General features: G+C 44.0%; 2 protein-coding genes across 2 annotated transcripts in view; one reads left to right on the forward strand and one right to left on the reverse strand.

The window, feature by feature from the left end:
* Window positions 1-937, reverse strand: part of LOC143296152 (uncharacterized) — a 120158-nt gene extending 119221 nt beyond the window's left edge. Inside the window, exon 1 of the mRNA XM_076607955.1 lies at window positions 375-937. Coding sequence (XP_076464070.1) covers window positions 375-803 — 429 coding nt within the window. The 5' untranslated portion in view covers window positions 804-937. The remainder of the gene's footprint in view (window positions 1-374) is intronic.
* Window positions 938-1134: 197 nt separating this feature from the next.
* LOC143296153 (uncharacterized) lies at window positions 1135-19589 on the forward strand. Its single transcript, XM_076607956.1, has 8 exons — window positions 1135-1598; window positions 4349-4475; window positions 5414-5468; window positions 6186-6222; window positions 7556-7599; window positions 16844-16902; window positions 17191-17265; window positions 18466-19589. The coding sequence occupies exons 1-8, from the start codon at window positions 1456-1458 to the stop codon at window positions 18775-18777; spliced, it is 852 nt and encodes a 283-aa protein (XP_076464071.1). The 5' UTR covers window positions 1135-1455; the 3' UTR covers window positions 18778-19589.
* Window positions 19590-19600: the final 11 nt, after the last annotated feature.

The following is a 19600-nucleotide window of genomic DNA, read 5'->3' on the forward strand; positions in this document are numbered from 1 at the left end:
TTCAGGTATCTGTTCGCAATACTAAATTAGCTTCTGAACAGCAATGAGGCATAATGATTACCGACGCCTTGGGCCTGTTCTGAGGTGGAGTAAAGTTAACGTAAAGATATGTACTACTGACGTGTGTTCATGTTTTGAACGAACAAAACGACTGAGTTCGCGGTACACGAACTGAGGCCGCCTTACAGGTAATCACGTGGAACATCCGCGTTCAGTCTTTCTTGATCAGGGCCCGGGGCTGTTCTTTACGTTATAAGCCAACCGGTGTGTAATTGATCTAACAGCTACAGCAGACACGCAATATTCATAACGTCATCATCATGTGTTACAAACATAATTTGAACAGATCTGTCAAAACTGAACAAACCACCTACCGGAGATCCTCCAGTCCTTCTGAGCACCTCGAAGATCGCGTTCTCTTCTCTGTTATCTATCACATGAACGTCCAAAAGATGTTTTGCCTGTAACCACTTAAGCACGTCCAACCCGGCGTGCCTCAAAGCCGCGGACTTGAGGACACAACGGCCACAGTGGTCAAGTTCTCCGGACAAGGGGGTCGACTGGGCAGCTGTAAGAAGCTTCAGAAGGCTGCCCTGAAGGTAGGGCTGGCCCCCGAAAGAATCGAACACACGACACAAGAAATAACAGAACTGGTCCGTGTTCACCTGACCGTTGGAATGAAGGCCACGAACCATGTCTTCCACTATGCTGGAAAACGGGTAGAAAAGTTCGTCGGTCATTAAAACACTGTCCAGCTGCGCTCCAAAGAGGACGTCGGGTGAAAACGTCGTTGTCACGGCCATCAGCCCTCCTCTCACTCGCTCTCTCTCGCACTTTCCGAGCCCCCCCAAACTGTCGTCTGCTTTCACGTGCGATCACTTCGCCGACAACGCAGAATCTAAACTTCGCACCGTGGTGCGCCAGCATTAATAGTTGATTGAAGAGTTCAGTGGGTTCAAAGCTTTCCACATCCTGCCGCCCCGCGTGTGAGCGTGACACACTGAGGGGCAGCGAGCAACACACCGCACCGCGAGCCACCCACCACCGCCGCCGTCGCGATGGCAAACGATCGCACCAGCGAGGCTACCGGGGGCTATCAAACAGAAGCATATTTGGTGCAAACAAGTCCATTCTGAAAGAAAGGGGAAAAAAAACCCGGTCCGGTCCTGTCTGAAAAATCGATGTGTCTTCGATTTTTTTCTTTTTCTTTTTTCTTTTATTTTACCCCCAAAAAGTACCGTCTTTGTGCCATGAAAAACAATCAATGCTGGTGAAATCTTGAGGGGAAAAGACCTGCAGGGGAGAATACTCTCGTTCTTCATTCCAGGAAATGGCCGTCTGAGAGAAACTTGCGCGAACTTTTAACTGGTTTATTAATCGGTTTGAACTGGGTTACTCCGTTTTAGTGAATCTCTTTCAAGTTTATCTCGGCGGAAGACCAGTGGATGGAACGAAATGGCTACGAATTTTTCTGTCAAGAAGTCATCGATCCCGCGTGCCACGCACGACAATGATCGGTTGGATCAAAGCAAATCAAGACTGAGAGGTCCGAAACCGCCAATTCCCAAACCCACCAACCACAGTCATTCTCAACAGAGGTACAGTTTCAATTTATCTTAGTTTGCCGAAACCTGAAAAAGATAATGTGAATTTCGTATGTGTGTTTATTTATGTTTGTATTTGACAGCAACATGTGCGCGGTGTAGCTCTCAACTGTCAACATAAACAGATACACCCCTTCCCCGCAGCCCCCATTGTGAATGTAGCCAACCAGGCTTCTACCACTAAATGTCAAAGAGAGAGCGCACACTTGTGAATTTTGTCATCGAAAAGAAGGTGTAGTGATACTTCTGTTTATTTGTTTTTAAACTAAAGCGATCATACACTTGTGAAATTTGTCAGCTTCTGCCACAACCGTCTCAGTCAAGTTGGAACCGATGAGAGGTGTGTGTGTGTGTGTGTGTGTGTGTGTGTGTGTGTGTGTGTGCTGCAGTGTTTCAATTTAACATTAATGTCACTTGTTTCATCATATGTGTGATTTTGTGTGTATACTGTACAAACGCGAATTGTAAATTTGTATGTGTGCTTGCATGCTCATGTTCATTGGCACACACACTGTGTGTATCCTCAGTGTATGTGTGTGTGTGTGTGGTGTGTGTGACAGAAATGTTTTATTGCATTATACCAATAGTAATATAGTTTCTGTGCACTTGGTTTCCACTACAGTACTATTCTGTTGTTCAAATTTGATTTAGATTTCAAACGTGATGTGTACATTTTTATAAATTATGTGAATGTGTGTGTCTATTAATAGTAATTATGCAAACATCCCATTCAAACTTGTAGTTGTATTGGAAGTGTTAAAATCTGTATCTGAAAGAGTTCAAGAGAGGGAGACGAGAATGTGCTTGTATGCAATGTTCAAGTGAAACACAATTTCTGATTATATGAATAATTGAAGGTCAAAAGAGCTTGTGGTCAATAATGTTGGTGACTATATGTCTTTTTTATGTTTGTGTGTGCACATGATAAAAGTCAGAGCAAAAAACAGAACATACTAAAGACTAAAAGTAAAACAAGTATAGACAACAGAAACTCGGGAAAGGTAGGCCAAGCCGAAAAGATGAGATAGGCCAAACGCAATAGCCAAATGGTTGATTTGGAACTTTCAGTCTGAGGATCCCGGGTTCAAATCTCGATAAGAGCGCCTGGTGGGTAAAGGGTGGAGATTTTTCCGATCTCCCAGGTCAGCATATGTGCAGACCAGTGCCTGAACCCCCCTTCATTCATACACACGCAGAAGTTCAAATACGCATGTTAAAGATTCTGTAATCCATGTCAGTGTTCGGCAGGTTATGGAAACAAGAACATACCCAGCATGCACACCCTCAAAAATGGAGTATGGCTGCCTACATGGCAGGGTAAATAAAAAACGAAACAGTCATACACGTAAAATGTTAAATGTCTGTCTGAGTGTGTAAGTGTGTGTGCCTGAAATCTGATTGAATGACACAGGAGACGAATGATGAGCTCCCAGTGGCAGCCGTCAGTCGGCTCTACCAGGGTAGGCAGCCTGTTGTGCAAATGACCCCATGTTTGTAAAGCGCTTAGAGCTTGGTTTCCGACCGAGGATAGGCGCTATATATGTATCCATATCAATCAATCAAGCCTGGCAACTAATATAAAGAGAAAAGGAAGTTTCTTAGTTTAGGAATTCAGTGCATAATTTCCTCCAGTCTAATGTCATTAGCAGTGATGCATGCCTGTGCTTCTCTGCTGGCCTGTCTTGATGCACACATTATCATCATGTCATACCGTTTGTTTGTTGAATCAAAAGACCTAGTTCATGCAAGACATCCTGTACAGTTGATTAAAAGCCGTAAAGAAGCTGAATTGTATTTCAGTTCATATTCTTCTTCATTTCCTCAACTTCTGTGTCATTGTGGGCATGCACTGTGTGGTGGTGGCCTGTGGGTCTGTCAGGGCTTCCCATGTTAACAGTCTTGATGGTCCACGGGACTCGTACCAAATGTTAACAGTCTTGATGGTCCACGGGACTCGTACCAAATGTTAACAGTCTTGATGGTCCTCGGGACTCGTACCAAATGTTAACAGTCTTGATGGTCCACGGGACTCGTACCAAATGTTAACAGTCTTGATGGTCCTCGGGACTCGTACCAAATGTTAACAGTCTTGATGGTCCACGGGACTCGTACCAAATGTTAACAGTCTTGATGGTCCTCGGGACTCGTACCAAATGTTAACAGTCTTGATGGTCCTCGGGACTCGTACCAAATGTTAACAGTCTTGATGGTCCTCGGGACTCGTACCAAAGCCTTACCCCTGAAAATGAAGTATGGCTGCCTAAATGATGAGGTAGAAATGGTCATACGCATAAAAGCCCACTCATACATGTTGTATACAACTACAAGTGAACATTAGGAGTTGCAGCCCATGATCACAGAAGAAGAATACCTGAATTCTTGGGAGGGCTGTCTTCAGAGGGTCACTCAAATTCTGCACATTCAAATCCTATCTTCATAGCTGCAAACATTTAAACTAACAAAGGCAGTCATACCTTCTTATCATAATCGTCTCTGGGTTTTTGGATTTCAACAACTCTTCCTTTAACAGACTGTCTTAGTGCCAGACGGAAGGTCTGGAGCACATAATTTTCGTTAATCTAGAAACATTACACAATTTTCATGCTAGAAATACAACATACTTTTCATTCTAGAAGCATTATGAATGGACCATGCTTGACAAACAACAGTAGAACACGCAGTGCGCCGTTTCCGTTTTCCAAGCGTCATGGGGAGTGTGTGAGACCTGATTTGCGCCTGTGCAGCAAGCCCTCAGCCCACGATGGCCTGCTGAAGGAGGACGAGGATGCAGTTCGCCGCAGTCTCTTAGAGCTGGAGGCGGATCACGCTCGAATGAAGCAGACCCTGGAGGACACAGTGCGGGAAGCAGAGGTAAGGCAGCTGTGTGAAGTTGGTCAGACAGGCTGATATAGTGATTAAAAAAAGAAAAGAAGATAAATTGAAGAAAGATTTAAGTTTGTTCTACAGTCTTATGCTCATGTTCATGTGTGGGGATGGACTTTTTGGACATGTCAGGAGTGCTTGGTGGGGGTGGGGGTGAGGGGGCGGGGTTCTTTTACAGTAAATACTCAAAATATTCTAGCCGCTGTGTTACATGTTCAGTATGTGCATCTGATGCTCACTAAGCACTCCATAATTGTACAATTATTTCTACATCATATATCATTCAGATTTTGTTGTTTTGTTTGTTTGTTGTTGTTTTTCTGTAGAGGTGGGGTTAGTTATGATAATGATGATAACCTACGTAAGTGCTTACCCTGCAGCTGCAAGCACATTTAACAATGCATTTATTAATAATATTATGAATAAGACCCAAGAGTATGTTGAAAATTTGAAGATATAAACTTGCTCAAAATACCATATCAAAAACAGTACAACATTACTCATGATTTGCACACCTCACCCCCTATAATGAAACTGTTAAGGTACAAACTCGCTGATCATATTATTTTAAAAATCAGTGCAACATCACTCACATCATACACCCCACTTCCAGCCCTCTTTTGCTCCACACAACACATCCAGACACACGCACAGTCACAGTCTGTTCCGGGGGGCGGGGGGGATGATCTACAGTTTAAAATATTGTTTGAACAAGTATGTTTCAAGAAGACTTCAGAGATTTCATAGTGGAGCAATGTCTGATATTTTTGTCATAGTGATTTCCAAATTCAAGGGTCATAATGTGTAAATGTTTTGTTGTTGTTTTTTCAGTGGCAGGATGAGGGTGATAGAGAGGGAGGATGAAGCAGTCAGAGGAGGAAAGATTAGACAGCAATAGCTGATCCACTAACTTTTTTGTCTTGCAGGAGCGTTTGGTTGCCATGGAAAAACTGATGGCAGAAAGAGAGAAATTGGTGTCAGGTAAGGGGGAGCAGTATATTCACAGTGCTTGCTGGGCTTTTTTTTTTTTATTCTTCACTTATGTCCCTTTATATCAACACTTTCTTTCTGATGTGGTGATGCAGAAGCTTGAACGAATCATTTGTCTCCTTTTATATACATATATTTCAGTACATTAATCGTTAATATTTAAATGCACACACACACACACACACACACACACACACACCCTACATACATTTCTTAAGACAATAAGGTATTGAACAACAGTGTAAACAACGATAAACATCCAAAAAGTAAATTGTATATATATGTATAATGCATGCATACACACACACACGCATGCACACACGCATACACACATAAAGACAATAAGGTATTGTACAACAATGTAAACAAATTAATCAAAACATCCAGCAAATAGATATATCAGTAAAATGCGCACGCACACACACACATGCACGGACGCACACAAGCAACATAAATCACACCAATGAGTTCAGTAAATTAACATAAAAATACATGAACTCCATTAAAAAGACAAATGTGTGTGTGTATATATATATGTGTGTGTGTGTGTGTGTGTGTATCACAGTCACATACAGGCCTATATTATTGATGCTTGCCTGTACTCAGCCACACATTCCCACACTTGCATACAGAATTTATGCACCCAGGCAATCGCCTGAAATTTTTAATGAAATATTATTGCTATCCTCTTTTCTTTTCTTTTTTCAGCTGCTTCAGAAAGAAATGAAATGCTGGAGAACCAAGTGTAAGTACTAATATATTGTCGTGTTCTGTGCTGAACTTAGGATTGAACTGATGGTTTATTGATGTATAGAAAGGTTGAACTTAGGATTGAACTTGATGGTTTATTGATGTATAGAAAAGTTGAACTTAGGATTGAACTTGATGGTTTATTGATGTATAGAAAAGTTGAACTTGGGATTGAACTTGATGGTTTATTGATGTATAGAAAAGTTGAACTTAGGATTGAACTTATGGTTTATTGATGTATAGAAAAGTTGAACTTAGGATTGAACTTGATGGTTTATTGATGTATAGAAAAGTTTAACTTGGGATTGAACTTATGGTTTATTGATGTATAGAAAAGTTGAACTTAGGATTGAACTTGATGGTTTATTGATGTATAGAAAAGTTGAACTTAGGATTGAACTTATGGTTTATTGATGTATAGAAAAGTTGAACTTGGGATTGAACTTGATGGTTTATTGATGTATAGAAAAGTTGAACTTAGGATTGAACTTATGGTTTATTGATGTATAGAAAAGTTGAACTTAGGATTGAACTTGATGGTTTATTGATGTATAGAAAAGTTGAACTTAGGATTGAACTTATGGTTTATTGATGTATAGAAAAGTTGAACTTAGGATTGAACTTATGGTTTATTGATGTATAGAAAAGTTGAAGTTGGGATTGAACTTGATGGTTTATTGATGTATAGAAAAGTTGAAGTTGGGATTGAACTTGATGGTTTATTGATGTATAGAAAAGTTGAAGTTGGGATTGAACTTATGGTTTATTGATGTATAGAAAAGTTGAACTTAGGATTGAACTTATGGTTTATTGATGTATAGAAAAGTTGAAGTTGGGATTGAACTTATGGTTTATTGATGTATAGAAAAGGGGACACCCAGGCAGAACAGGTCTAGTGTCAGACTTCTGCTCTAGTGGTCGGAGTTGAAGGCCCAGTTTTTGCATGGTGGTGTGTGCTTAGGTAAGTCACTTCACTGCAATGTTCCTGGCTCCACCCAAGTGTAAACGGGTACCTGACGTAGGTGTGGGAAGGCTGCTGCAGTGGTGGACAGAGAGATGTGGGCCCAACCTTCCTATGCCAAGCCATTGACAGGGTGGATGTGAAATTCACTGCCCCTGTGGTGGTAAAAGGCTGCGAGACCTTTGATCTTTAGCTTTAATCTTTTAATGATTCAGGTCAGTCACATCATTTCCACCCATAGTGGTCCCACTGGTAACACAATGATTTATCAGTATGTCATGAAATCTCTCATGCATTGATACAAATATAAGAAGTCATATTTGCTGTCTTTTTTTATTTTAAAAAAAAAATTTCCTTTCTTTTGCAGGGAAACCTACGAGAAGGTGCTCATCGAAAACAACATCGATCCAGGTGTGTATTTTGTGTGCTGTCGTGTCAGAGAGATCATGATCTATATTGTGTTCTGGGGTTTCATCCGAAAATTCAGAAACTGAGGACACATGTCCCCCCACCTCAAGGGAATGAATAGGACACTTAGGAAATGTATACAACAAAGTTTCTGGACACTTAGGAAATGTATACAACAAAGTTTCTGGACACTGAGGAAAAATCTTTCATTGTTTTTTGTTGTTGTTCTTTCTCTTTTTTTAATTTCAGGTATACTTTTATTTTTTTTTTAAAATGCAGTGTGGATTGTTTCTGGCAGGTTCAGGCACCAAGGGAGTTAACCAGGCAACTAGAGAAAGTTGGTTGTGAACCCAGACACACTTCGAAAAGAAGTGTCAGCATTTCTGATCAGAGCTGAAGTCCTTGGTACATGGTCGGAAATGTTGATGCTTCTTATCAAAGTTGTTTATATTTTTGTTTACAGACTTTGTTTTGTATTGTATTGCATTTACTCTTTTGTCACAAGATTTTTCTGTGTAAAATTCTGGCTGCTGGCCCCAAGGAGGGCGTGTCGCTCCTGTCCCCAAGGAGGGCGTGTCGCTACTGTCCCCAAGGAGGGCGTGTTGCTCCTGTCCCCAAGGAGGGCGTGTCACTACTGTCCCCAAGGAGGGCGTGTCGCTCCTGTCCCCAAGGAGGGCGTGTCGCTACTGTCCCCAAGGAGGGCGTGTTGCTCCTGTCCCCAAGGAGGGCGTGTCACTACTGTCCCCAAGGAGGGCGTGTCACTACTGTCCCCAAGGAGGGCGTGTCGCTCCTGTCCCCAAGGAGGGCGTGTCGCTACTGTCCCCAAGGAGGGCGTGTTGCTCCTGTCCCCAAGGAGGGCGTGTCACTACTGTCCCCAAGGAGGGCGTGTCGCTACTGTCCCCAAGGAGGGCGTGTCGCTCCTGTCCCCAAGGAGGGCGTGTCACTACTGTGGAAGTGCCAGCCTTTTTTTCTTTGTTTTTTTTTCCTGTTCTGCCTGCAAATGTATTTGTTTTCTTAATCATCAAAGTGAATTTTTCTACAGAATTTTGGCAGGGACACTCCTTTTATTGCCACGGCTTCTCTTAAATGCATGCTGCACATGGGACATCAGTTTATCGTCTCATCTAAATGACAAGCGTCCAGACCACCACTCAAGGACTTGTGGAGGGTGGGAGAAAATATTGGTGAGGGTGGGATTCTGAGCTCAGATTCTCTCGCTGCCAGGACGGACATGCTACCACTAGGCCACCACTCGGTTAGTCTCATGGACCGAGCAGTAGTCAGTTTCATGGACCGAGCAGTCGTCTTCTGTTATATCACACACCAGTGTCTTCAGAGGCCTTCTATCTCTTCTCTCTAGTTGATGCTGTACTCAGACCAGTGTTTGTAAACTGTTTCAGGAATTGTGTATTGTCCTGTGGTGTGGTTTGTGTTTGTTATTTTCCTGCGGTGTCGTTTGTGTTTTTTTTGTTAGTGATTATGCTATATTCAGACTGAACTGTTGAGAGAATGTGTATTGTCCTGTGGTGTAGTTTGTATTTGTTATTGTTGATGCTATACTCAGACCATGTATGTAAAATTGCACGAATGTGTATTCTATTCTCCTGTGGTGTGGTTTGTTATTGTTGATGCTATACTCAGACCAATGTTTGTGAATTGTTGCAGGAATGTGTGTTGCCCTGTGGTGTGGTTTGTGTTTGTTGTTGCTATACTCAGACTAGTGTTTGTGAACTGTTGAGAGAATGTGTATTGTCCTGTGGTGTGGTGTTGGTTATTGTTGATGTTATACTCAGACCAATGTTTACAGCATCCACACATTTCCTGCAGCGATTACAGAAAGTCGAATTATTGCTATTCCTGCTTGTATTATTGGAGTGCAGCTTGATTTGATTTTACACAATTTTATTATTTTATCAAAATCGTCATTTCATTATTTTGTTCCTTTAAAAACTTCGTCTTTCTCGTGGAATGAAGGGGTGAGTATCGGCTGCTTTTGACTCTGCACTGCAAAACCCGTGACAAACTTTGGGATTATCTTCTTTCTCTTCTCTCTTCAGTTTTTTGTGTCTCTTGTTTTCGTTGGAGTCTTTTATTTGGTTGTTGACAATGTATTTTTCTTTGTAGGCCAACAATCCAGTGTTATGCTGAGTTAGTTTGTGCGCGTTTGCATGTGTGTGCCGGCTGTACATGTGTGTGTGCCACGGTGTGTGTGTGTGTGTTTCATAGTTTGAAGAGTATAAGGACTTAATCAGACAGAGGATCAGGCTGTAATATGGAGACAGTCATACAGAAAGTGTACACAAACACAGCCTACACAGCGTGTGTAGAGTGTACAGTGTTTTCGAAAAAAACGTACTGATGCATGCATGAGATATTGTTATTCTGTTCAATCAGAACTCAAGGAATATCACGGCATCGATATCATGCGTGACAGAAGTGATATACATTCCATAACTTTGTGTAGCATGTGCTATGCTACGGCACATGAGTTAAAGAACAGAAAGCACTACCACCCTGCAAAATGCCAAAGCTGACAGTGACTGTGCAGCAGGCTTGTGGTCTCCTTTTGACCCCACTGTTCCTCTGAACGAATGTGGCACCTGCTCACACTTTGCATCTCAAGCAAAAGCTGGTAGACCGGTCAGACGGAAGAGAGGCCGCCCAAAACAGACCGGAACAGTCACTAACAATACAAAAAATGCCAGTGACACAGAAAAAGACACATCGTTTCTGCCTCCAGTGACATCCACACCAGAGAAAGTAGCACGTCTGAGTGACACTCAAACATCACCAATCATGTTGCACACTCCAGAAAAACCACACACGTCTGTATCCATGAGTGACACTCAAACATCACCAATCATGTTGCACACTCCAGAAAAACCACACACGTCTGTATCCATGAGTGACACTCAAACATCACCAATCATGTTGCACACTCCAGAAAAACCACACACGTCTGTATCCATGAGTGACACTCAAACATCACCAGTCATGTTGCACACTCCAGAAAAACCACACACGTCTGTATCCATGAGTGACACTCAAACATCACCAGTCATGTTGCACACTCCAGAAAAACCGCACACGTCTGTATCCATGAGTGACACTCAAACATCACCAGTCATGTTGCACACTCCAGAAAAACCACACACGTCTGTATCCATGAGTGACACTCAAACATCACCAGTCATGTTGCACACTCCAGAAAAACCGCACACGTCTGTATCCATGAGTGACACTCAAACATCACCAGTCATGTTGCACACTCCAGAAAAACCGCACACGTCTGTATCCATGAGTGACATGCAAACATCACCAGTCATGTTGCACACTCCAGAAAAAGCACACGTCTGTATCGACACAACATACCTCAAAGCGATTCAAAGACATAACATCCCCTATCCCAAAAGGCCTGTGTTCCATACATGACGTCACTTTTCCCCTCACTAAACACGAAACTGAGTATCACACAAAACTTACAAAAACAATATTAAATCAATCAGAAGACAAAACCACAGTTGTATGCAAAACAAAAGGTCAGCCTCTCATCCTTAAGAAAGTGGTCAAAGCACGAAAACTATCTTTCTTGGCCTCCTCACCTCTTTGAAAAAAGCAGGCGAAAGTTGTTGAAAATGTCAGGCGTGTTGTGTCGGGTGGGACAACTGAAGACAATCAAACAACATAGCTTACTTACATCGCTCCCGGTGTAGCATAGGCCATTGACAACCCCTCGCCATCGCTCTGTTCTGGGCTGTTCTGTCCATTCCAGTCCAGTTGGTCCCTTGCTGCTTCAGCTCTGCCTCGGTGTCTCGCCTCCAGCTGTGGCGAGGCCGGCCTCTCTTCTTTCCCTGCGGGTTCCAGGTCAGGGCTTGGCGTGTGATGCTGGACGCTGGCTTCCTGAGGGTGTGTCCAATCCAGCCCCACTTCCTGCAATATCTGCTTGGCCACTGGTGCCTGCCCCGCTCACTTCCACAGATCTTCGTTTCGGATCTTCTCCTGCCATCAGATTTTGTAGATGCGCCTCAGACAGGTGTTGAAGAATGTCTGGATCTTCTGCTGCATCGTCTGTGTTGTCCGCCATGTCTCAGAGCAGAATTGACTTCACATTGGAGTTGAAGATGCGGAGTTTGGTTTTCATACTGATTGCTCCAGATGCCCAGATGTTCTTGAGTATGATGAAAGCTGTTCTTGCCTTGCCGATTCTGGCTGTGACGTCTCGGTCCGTGCCTCCCTGTCGGTCAACCACGCTTCCCAAGTAGACGAAAGACTCCACCTCCCTGATGGGCTCTCCACCGACTGTGATTGGTGTGTTGGCAGTGGTGTTGATAAAACAACATTGCAGCGAACTAAATAAAAAATAAAAAACCACACACACATCACAGGCAAAAGGTGTTAGAGGGAGCAGGAATTATGACACCATCCATCTCTTGTGAAGAAACATCGGCACTCGGGGCACAGTTAGGGGCCAGAAAGTTCAGTTTCAGAAAACTTCGAAAATGTCTCAGAAATAAAAGGGTGGCAATAGCAAGCGAACATGCTGAGAGACGGCTCCAGAAAGACATTGTGTGTGGAGATATAACTGCAGACAAAAAATTAGTAAGCTCTAGCTCCGAGATGCACAGAGAGAAAACAGGTGCCTGTCAATGTTGGCGATGTTGGTCACACTGACCTTCCTCACTTTGTGTCCTCACTATTGAAGTACGAAGAGGAAAATCTTCTCACATGGCATGGCACCATACCATCCAACGAGATCTGGGTGAAGATTGGTGGGGACTATGGTGGAGACAGTTTCAAGTTCATGCTGCAGATCGCCAACACCAGAGCACCTAACTCAAAGCAGAACACATGCCTGATAGCAATTGTCAGCTGCAAAGACATTTATGAAAATTTGAAGAATGTTCTCCATCCATATAAGCAACAAATTGAGAACTTGCAGAAACTGGAATGGAAAGACAAACGCATTCGCGTATTCTTCTTTGGAGTTATGATTACCTTCTGAAAATTTATGGTATTTCTGGAGCCCAGTCTTCCCACCCCTGTCTCTGGTGCCAGACATCTAAACAACAAATGAAAGAGGACCCAACAAAACAGCCAAGCATTCCACCAGGAACACTCACCAATATTAAGCGTGATAACAGACACTTTGTTTACATGGCAAAGACAAGAAAAAAGCAAAAGCCTTCAACAATGTCATCCACAAACTATTGTTCAATGTAGAACTGACACAGGTAGCTCCACCTTACCTTCATATTCTACTTGGCATTGTCAAAAAGCATCATGATTTGTCAGAACAGGACTGCCATACACTTGACAAACGGATCGCTGCATCACTAGCACAGGAACAAGACCTTCAGCAACAACTCTTTGCAGCTGTTCACAGACAAGTGTCCCACACGCGACAAAGTCACACAGAAAGACATTGATACTGTAGAACAAGACATCAAACATTACATGCAATTTTTTTTTTGACAGTTTGCCCAACACAAACATTACTCCCAAACACATAATAGAGTGCCACTGTGTTGAGTTCATGAAGAGATGGGGGTGTGGCCTGGGTCTGCTTGGGGAGCAAGGTGGCGAGGGGACACACGTGTTTGTCAACACACTAAAAACACGTGTGCGCAGCATTCGGGATGAGGAACAACAGATCAGTGTTCTGATGCAGGAACAGCTGACCGCTGTGTCCCCTGATTGCAGGGTGCTCTGTTGCTTCCTGGCAAACCCACAGGCAAACAGTGCTCTTGAACATTGTGCGAGCCTGTGTGTGTGTGTGTTCGTGTGTACTGTATGTGTTTCAGCCAGTCTGTGCGTGTGAGCCTGTGTGTTTGTGTGCGCGACTTGATTCATGAGAGTATATTTGTGTGTTTCCAGTGTGTGTGTGTGTTCACACACGCGTGCCAGTGTGTGTGCCCAGTGTTGTGTGTAGTTCAATTTTTTGTTTGTTTGTTTGCATGCGTATTCAGTTCACATAAAGAATTGGTCATATTGAGATTTGTTCTGTGTTTAGTGTTTTGTTTGTTGATCCGTTTGTTTTATTGTTTGTGCATGTTTTGTTCAGATTTTTTTTCTGTCACAGGAGTGATATTGTATTGGTGAAAATGCGTTTCGACAAGTGGCTCCCTATTCCAAGTCGTTAAAAGTCTGAATTATACACCAAGCATTTACTATTTACTTTGCACTGTCAGTGCATATGTTTAGCGGATAATTTTGTGCTGTGCCGAAACCATTTTATGAACAAAGATGAATGTTACGCGAGAGAGAGAGAGAGAGAGAGAGAGACTAAACTAAAGGGAGGTAAACATTCACACGCGAGTTCAGTCTCAATCTCCCGCACTCTTCCGTAAACAAAACAGACACAATGTATTGCCCCTGAGCCAATATAATTTAACAAAAACAAAAAAAAATCACAAATTGTTCTGCTTAACAAGCAGTTGACACGCGCACACACACGAACGCAGGCATCCGATTTTGAGTCTGGGGAATGCTGACCTCTGTTCTTCAATGTTTTTGTGGGTCCACGAACTAAACACCACACATTATCCCCTGTTATACTGCACACACAAATTACGTGGTTCTTCGGACGTGTCTTAGTCTTCAAGACATGTCTCGAGGCTGCACCAGCCTCACCAGATCACAGCCAGGTCTGTCCCGTTCCAGTCTCCCCGGACTGGGCTGCTACGGCGTCTCCTCGGACAGTGGGTTGATCCCGTCTCCTCGGACTGGGCTTCTACCTCTCCTCGGACAGTGGGTTGATCCCGTCTCCTCGGACTGGGCTGTCTACGTCTCCTCGGACAGTGGCTTGATCCCGTCTCCTCGGACTGGGCTTCTACCTCTCCTCGGACAGTGGGTTGATCCCGTCTCCTCGGACTGGGCTGTCTACCTCTCCTCGGACAGTGGGTTGATCCCGTCTCCTCGGACTGGGCTGTCTACCTCTCCTCGGACAGTGGGTTGATCCCGTCTCCTCGGACTGGGCTGTCTACGTCTCCTCGGACAGTGGGTTGATCCCGTCTCCTCGGACTGGGCTGTCTACGTCTCCTCGGACAGTGGGTTGATCCCGTCTCCTCGGACTGGGCTGTCTACGTCTCCTCGGACAGTGGCTTGATCCCGTCTCCTCGGACTGGGCTGTCTACGTCTCCTCGGACAGTGGGTTGATCCCGTCTCCTCGGACTGGGCTGTCTACGTCTCCTCGGACAGTGGGTTGATCCCGTCTCCTCGGACTGGGCTGTCTACGTCTCCTCGGACAGTGGCTTGATCCCGTCTCCTCGGACTGGGCTGTCTACGTCTCCTCGGACAGTGGGTTGATCCCGTCTCCTCGGACTGGGCTGTCTACGTCTCCTCGGACAGTGGGTTGATCCCGTCTCCTCGGACTGGGCTGTCTACGTCTCCTCGGACTGGGCTGTCTTTATCATCTATGTCTGCCCCGGAACTCTGGGACGGTGTATTAAGACCCGTAACATATATGCTCCATATAATTTCCACATTCCCCTTTCACCTAATTCATCCCCTTTTCCATTCATACCCGTACTTACATTAGTTCAAATAATTATTTTAGACTATCCACGGACTCTCCAATTACCAAATATCAATTTCTCATTTAGGCCATGCTGCTTACATGACACACAAAAAAGAAAACATTTCTTCATTATCCATGCGTTGGGACTAACAAGGGGAACGGAATATTTAACAATGATTCCCGGGGTATTATGAAAAACATGTCCACGTTTCTCAACATTTAGAAATATAAAGGTAGCATAGTTCTATACTGCCTTTGCTCTTCATGCTAGCGATTATATGTACAGAGAACATACTGTCCTTTGGTCAACTGATTTGCGGTGTTGCCAATACGTAATTACCTATAGCCAGAACTACAGCGCACCAACAGCCAGACCTTTCCCATCCAAGCCTCTGTGACAGACTGTGTCGCCAGCCAGTTAAACCGGGCAGAGAAAAATACACTCACTGACCAGTACAAAAAACACGTGCAAACAAACAAGCACTTGAACTCCCCTGCACGAGGAAATCAGATTGTGGCACTCCGTTACAATGAGAAGAGCAAGGATAGCGCTAAAAGCTGATGAGACAGTGAGCAGCCCACAGATACTCACTGCTGCTCACCCCACTGTCCATCCCCCTGCTGCTCACCCCACTCTCCATCCCCCTGCTGCTCGCTGTCACCATTCCACACTGTGTTCATCAGTTTAACCACTTGTGCTGCCAAGAAAAATCACACAACTCAAAAGGTGAGCTGATCTGCATTCAGGCATGCTAAATGTTCTGGTGATTTTGACGATTTCATTGTGATAAGCGCCTGTTTTCTTAGAGAGGGATTTAAATTTAACGATTTTTGCGATCATGTTTCTGCTTATCCTCTTCTCTTTCTTCATGTATGTTTCAACCGTTGCCGCAACAACCGCTATGTAAGAAAACATTGTGTTTGGAGTGAGTGGAAAGCTGCTTTTGCGTTCCTTTTTGAAAACCACTTGTTTTGTTATTTCCGATCCATCCGGGGAAATAATGCACGAAAAAAACCAAGCAGATTTACCAGTGAACAAGCGTACAACCAGTGCTGCTGAGCACGGCGTTTGTCAGCCGCCTTTATTTGTATTCATGCCCTACTTCTGGGTTCATGAACTTTCGCTGGGCCAACTGTTTTTGAACTGTGGTGGAAATGCGTCAGGGGTCAACATCAGCATTGGACATATTCTGCGAAAGGATTGAGAATGCCCGATCATTTTATTGTTGAAGAGGACAACGTCCCATTACTTTTTCATCAGCGGGATCATTGTCCAAACGTTCCTTTGTTAGCGAGGACATGGCGTGTGACAAACTTCAGGTGACAAGTCAGATCTCCCCAAATAACCCTGTTCTGTCAGAACGTGACAACAACAGGAGAGTTTCTAACTGTAAAATGCTGATAGTTGGTGAAGATGCTTTGTTGGTTTTTATCATAGCTGACTTACAGCTTTAGACTTGACCTGGAAAAATGTGTTGACCAGTACGTTTAGTGTCCCGTTTATCTCGGTACAAAGAATACAAATGCCCTATTATGCTTTGGGTGAGTCAGGATATTTGTGCTGTTTGTTGCTGATGTGCATGAACAACCCTGATGTGAATAACCATGACTCTGATGCGGTGAATAACCATGACTGATGCGGTGAATAACCATGATTCTGATGTGGTTTGTACTTGTCCTTTTTTTTTCCATTGATGTTATACACAGACCAGTGTTTGTGAACTGTTGCAGTCACAGGGGAGGCGATGGAACCAACAGCTGCCACAGAAAAAAAGAAAAAAGTCACAAAGGTTTGAAACAGTTTGTCACTTATCCCTGTGTATCAGGTTTTTTTGTTTGTTTTTTGTTTTGTTTTTCTTTTAAATCAAGGGTTGCACCTTTAACACAGGATACCTTTTCTTTTTTGCTATCCTAATGTTTATCTGTGTAGTCTATCCCACAAAGTGCATGATATGACAGTGCTTGATGCATGAACAAGTTTCAGCATGTTCTTGTTGGTTGTCTGGTGAATGTGGATGTGTGCATAAATTTTGTGTGGAATTGCTTCTTCCCCCACATACAGGTATTGTTGTTTTCAGGGTGACGTGAGCAAGGTGCGGGAGAAACTGCGTCAGATGAACAAAGACTCGGACAAGTACCTGACTGATGTTCAGGTGAGATGACTGAAGTGTGTGCGGGGTGGGACAGCATTGTGCGTGTACCCTTTAACCCTCTGACTGTTGACCCTTGTCGAAAGGAGGTAGTGTGGCGTCAGTCTCAAGTGTGATCACCACTTTTTATGTGCCGGTAGACGGGCACAATGGCCAAGTGGTTAAAGCGTTGGACTTTCAATCTGAGGGTCCCAGGTTCGAATCTCGGTAACAGCGCCTGGTGGGTAAAGAGTGGAGATTTTTCAGATCTCCCAGGTCAACATATGTGCAGACCTGCTTGTGCCTGAATCCCCCGTCATGTGTGTGTGCAGAAGATCAGATACGCATGCACATCCCTGAAAACAGAGTATGGCAGCCTACATGGCGGGGTAAAAAGTCATACATGTAAAAACCCACTCATTTACATAGGAGTGAAGGTGGGAGTTGCAGCCCACGATCAAAGAAGAAAAGTTTAGTGTGAAACATCCCTGTTGTGAAGAAAAAGCAACAGGGTCAGATCTTTCCCTTTTCAGACCCCCTCATTGTGGAACAAACTGCCTGAAATTTGGCAACATCCTGTCTTGCTAAAATTCCTTTTGATTTTAAGCCTGCTTTGAAAACGCATCTTTTCCAACAGCAGTAAGTTTCCAGTGCTGGTGCTGGTATGGTCTGGTTCCAAATGCATGTTTTATTGTGGGGAAGCTGTTTGCCATTTGTGTGTGGCGCGGCACTTGTGAGTGTGTGCATGTGTGTGTGTGTTGCGGGGATGTCTTCTAGAGGGTGTGGTGGGTGGGTGGGTGGTCAGTCAATGGAGGTACTGTATGCGAATGTATTGTGGCATGTTTTTATCTGTGTGGGCGTGGGTTGGGAGCAGGAGTGAGTGATATGGAGGTTGGAGGGGGAAGGGTGGGGTGGAATGAAATGTAAAGCACTTCAAGCAGTATTTCTTGGGGGGGGGGGGGGGGGAACGCGCTATATAAATGTCCATTATTATTATCATCAGTATTATCATTATTAATGTAATTGGTTTTGTATAACAAAAGACTGTGCCATCCCCAAGATAAAGAAATCCAGATAAATTCTGGCGACTGATTCTCAGAGTCACCGTATGTGAGCATTGAGCTGTGTGACCTGTGCTGCGTATGTGAGTATTGAGCTGTGTGACCTGAGCTGTGTGACGTGTGCTGTGTGACGTGTGCTGTGTGACGTGTGCTGTGGTTGCAGACGACCCTGCAGGAGATAGACGAGCTGCAGTCCACCAGCCAGAGGGTCAGCGACACCTCCCACCTGAAAGACATGTCCCGCACGGAGTTCAAGGCTCTCGTCCAGCGGGTGGAGGACGCCCAGCAGAAAGAGGAACAAGAGAAGAGGAGGAAAGAGAGAAAGGAGAAGGGTGAGGAGGAGGAGGAGGAAGGGGATGTGGAGGAAGAGGAGGAGGAAGAGGAAGAACAGACTCCGTCTCCAACTCCAAGACAGGAAGAGGAGAATGTGCAGCCACCGTCCAAACCTGACGTTTTCATTACACAGAAAAGATGAAAATTGTTAAGAAAAACAAAACATCGAGCTGGTTTAGCGTATGCACAAACGTACACACGCATGCACGCGCGCGCACACACACACACACACACACACACACAGACACACACATGCACACACATGCGTGCACACACACACACACACACACACACACACTACAAGATAACTATGTTCAATTTTTGAACAGCACAGGACCATTTCAAGGCTCTCCTGCTTTTTTGTAAAATTGTGAACATTTATGCATTGCACCCAATCTTCTCATTGAAAGAGTTGTGGTTTATCTGGGCAGAAAGCTGCTCCTTGATTGTGGTTTATCTGGGCAGAAAGCTGCTCCTTGATTGTGGTTTATCTGGGCAGAAAGCTGCTCCTTGATTGTGGTTTATCTGGGCAGAAAGCTGCTCCTTGATTGTGGTTTATCTGGGCAGAAAGATGCTCCTTGATTGTGGTTTATCTGGGCAGAAAGCTGCTCCTTGATTGTGGTTTATCTGGGCAGAAAGCTGCTCCTTGATTGTGGTTTATCTGGGCAGAAAGCTGCTCCTTGATTGTGGTTTATCTGGGCAGAAAGATGCTCCTTGATTGTGGTTTATCTGGGCAGAAAGATGCTTGATTGTTTTTCTCTGATGAAGAAAGGCATGGACAATTTTCAAGAGAAAGCATCTCTAGATATCTATATGTATGTATTGTTTCCATTCATGAATGTATTTGGAATTGTAAAGGCTTTATTGCTGTTTGTTTACACTGTCTTTACTATGGTTCAGTGAATGGAAACTGTCCATATTTCTTGGTGAATAAATGTGTTGATGGAGCTAGTGTATGATTGTTC

This window comes from Babylonia areolata, chromosome 21, assembly GCF_041734735.1.
Source record: "Babylonia areolata isolate BAREFJ2019XMU chromosome 21, ASM4173473v1, whole genome shotgun sequence".
Taxonomy (NCBI): Eukaryota; Metazoa; Mollusca; class Gastropoda; order Neogastropoda; family Buccinidae; genus Babylonia; species Babylonia areolata.

Excerpts from the sequence above, each read along its gene's own strand:
- LOC143296153 (XM_076607956.1), top strand. The coding sequence starts at position 1,456 with ATGGCTACGAATTTTTCTGTCAAGAAGTCATCGATCCCGCGTGCCACG. Across the intron at positions 4,476-5,413 it reads ACACAGTGCGGGAAGCAGAG|GAGCGTTTGGTTGCCATGGA; the intron begins GTAAGGCAGCTG and ends TTTGTCTTGCAG. Across the intron at positions 6,223-7,555 it reads GAAATGCTGGAGAACCAAGT|GGAAACCTACGAGAAGGTGC; the intron begins GTAAGTACTAAT and ends TTTCTTTTGCAG.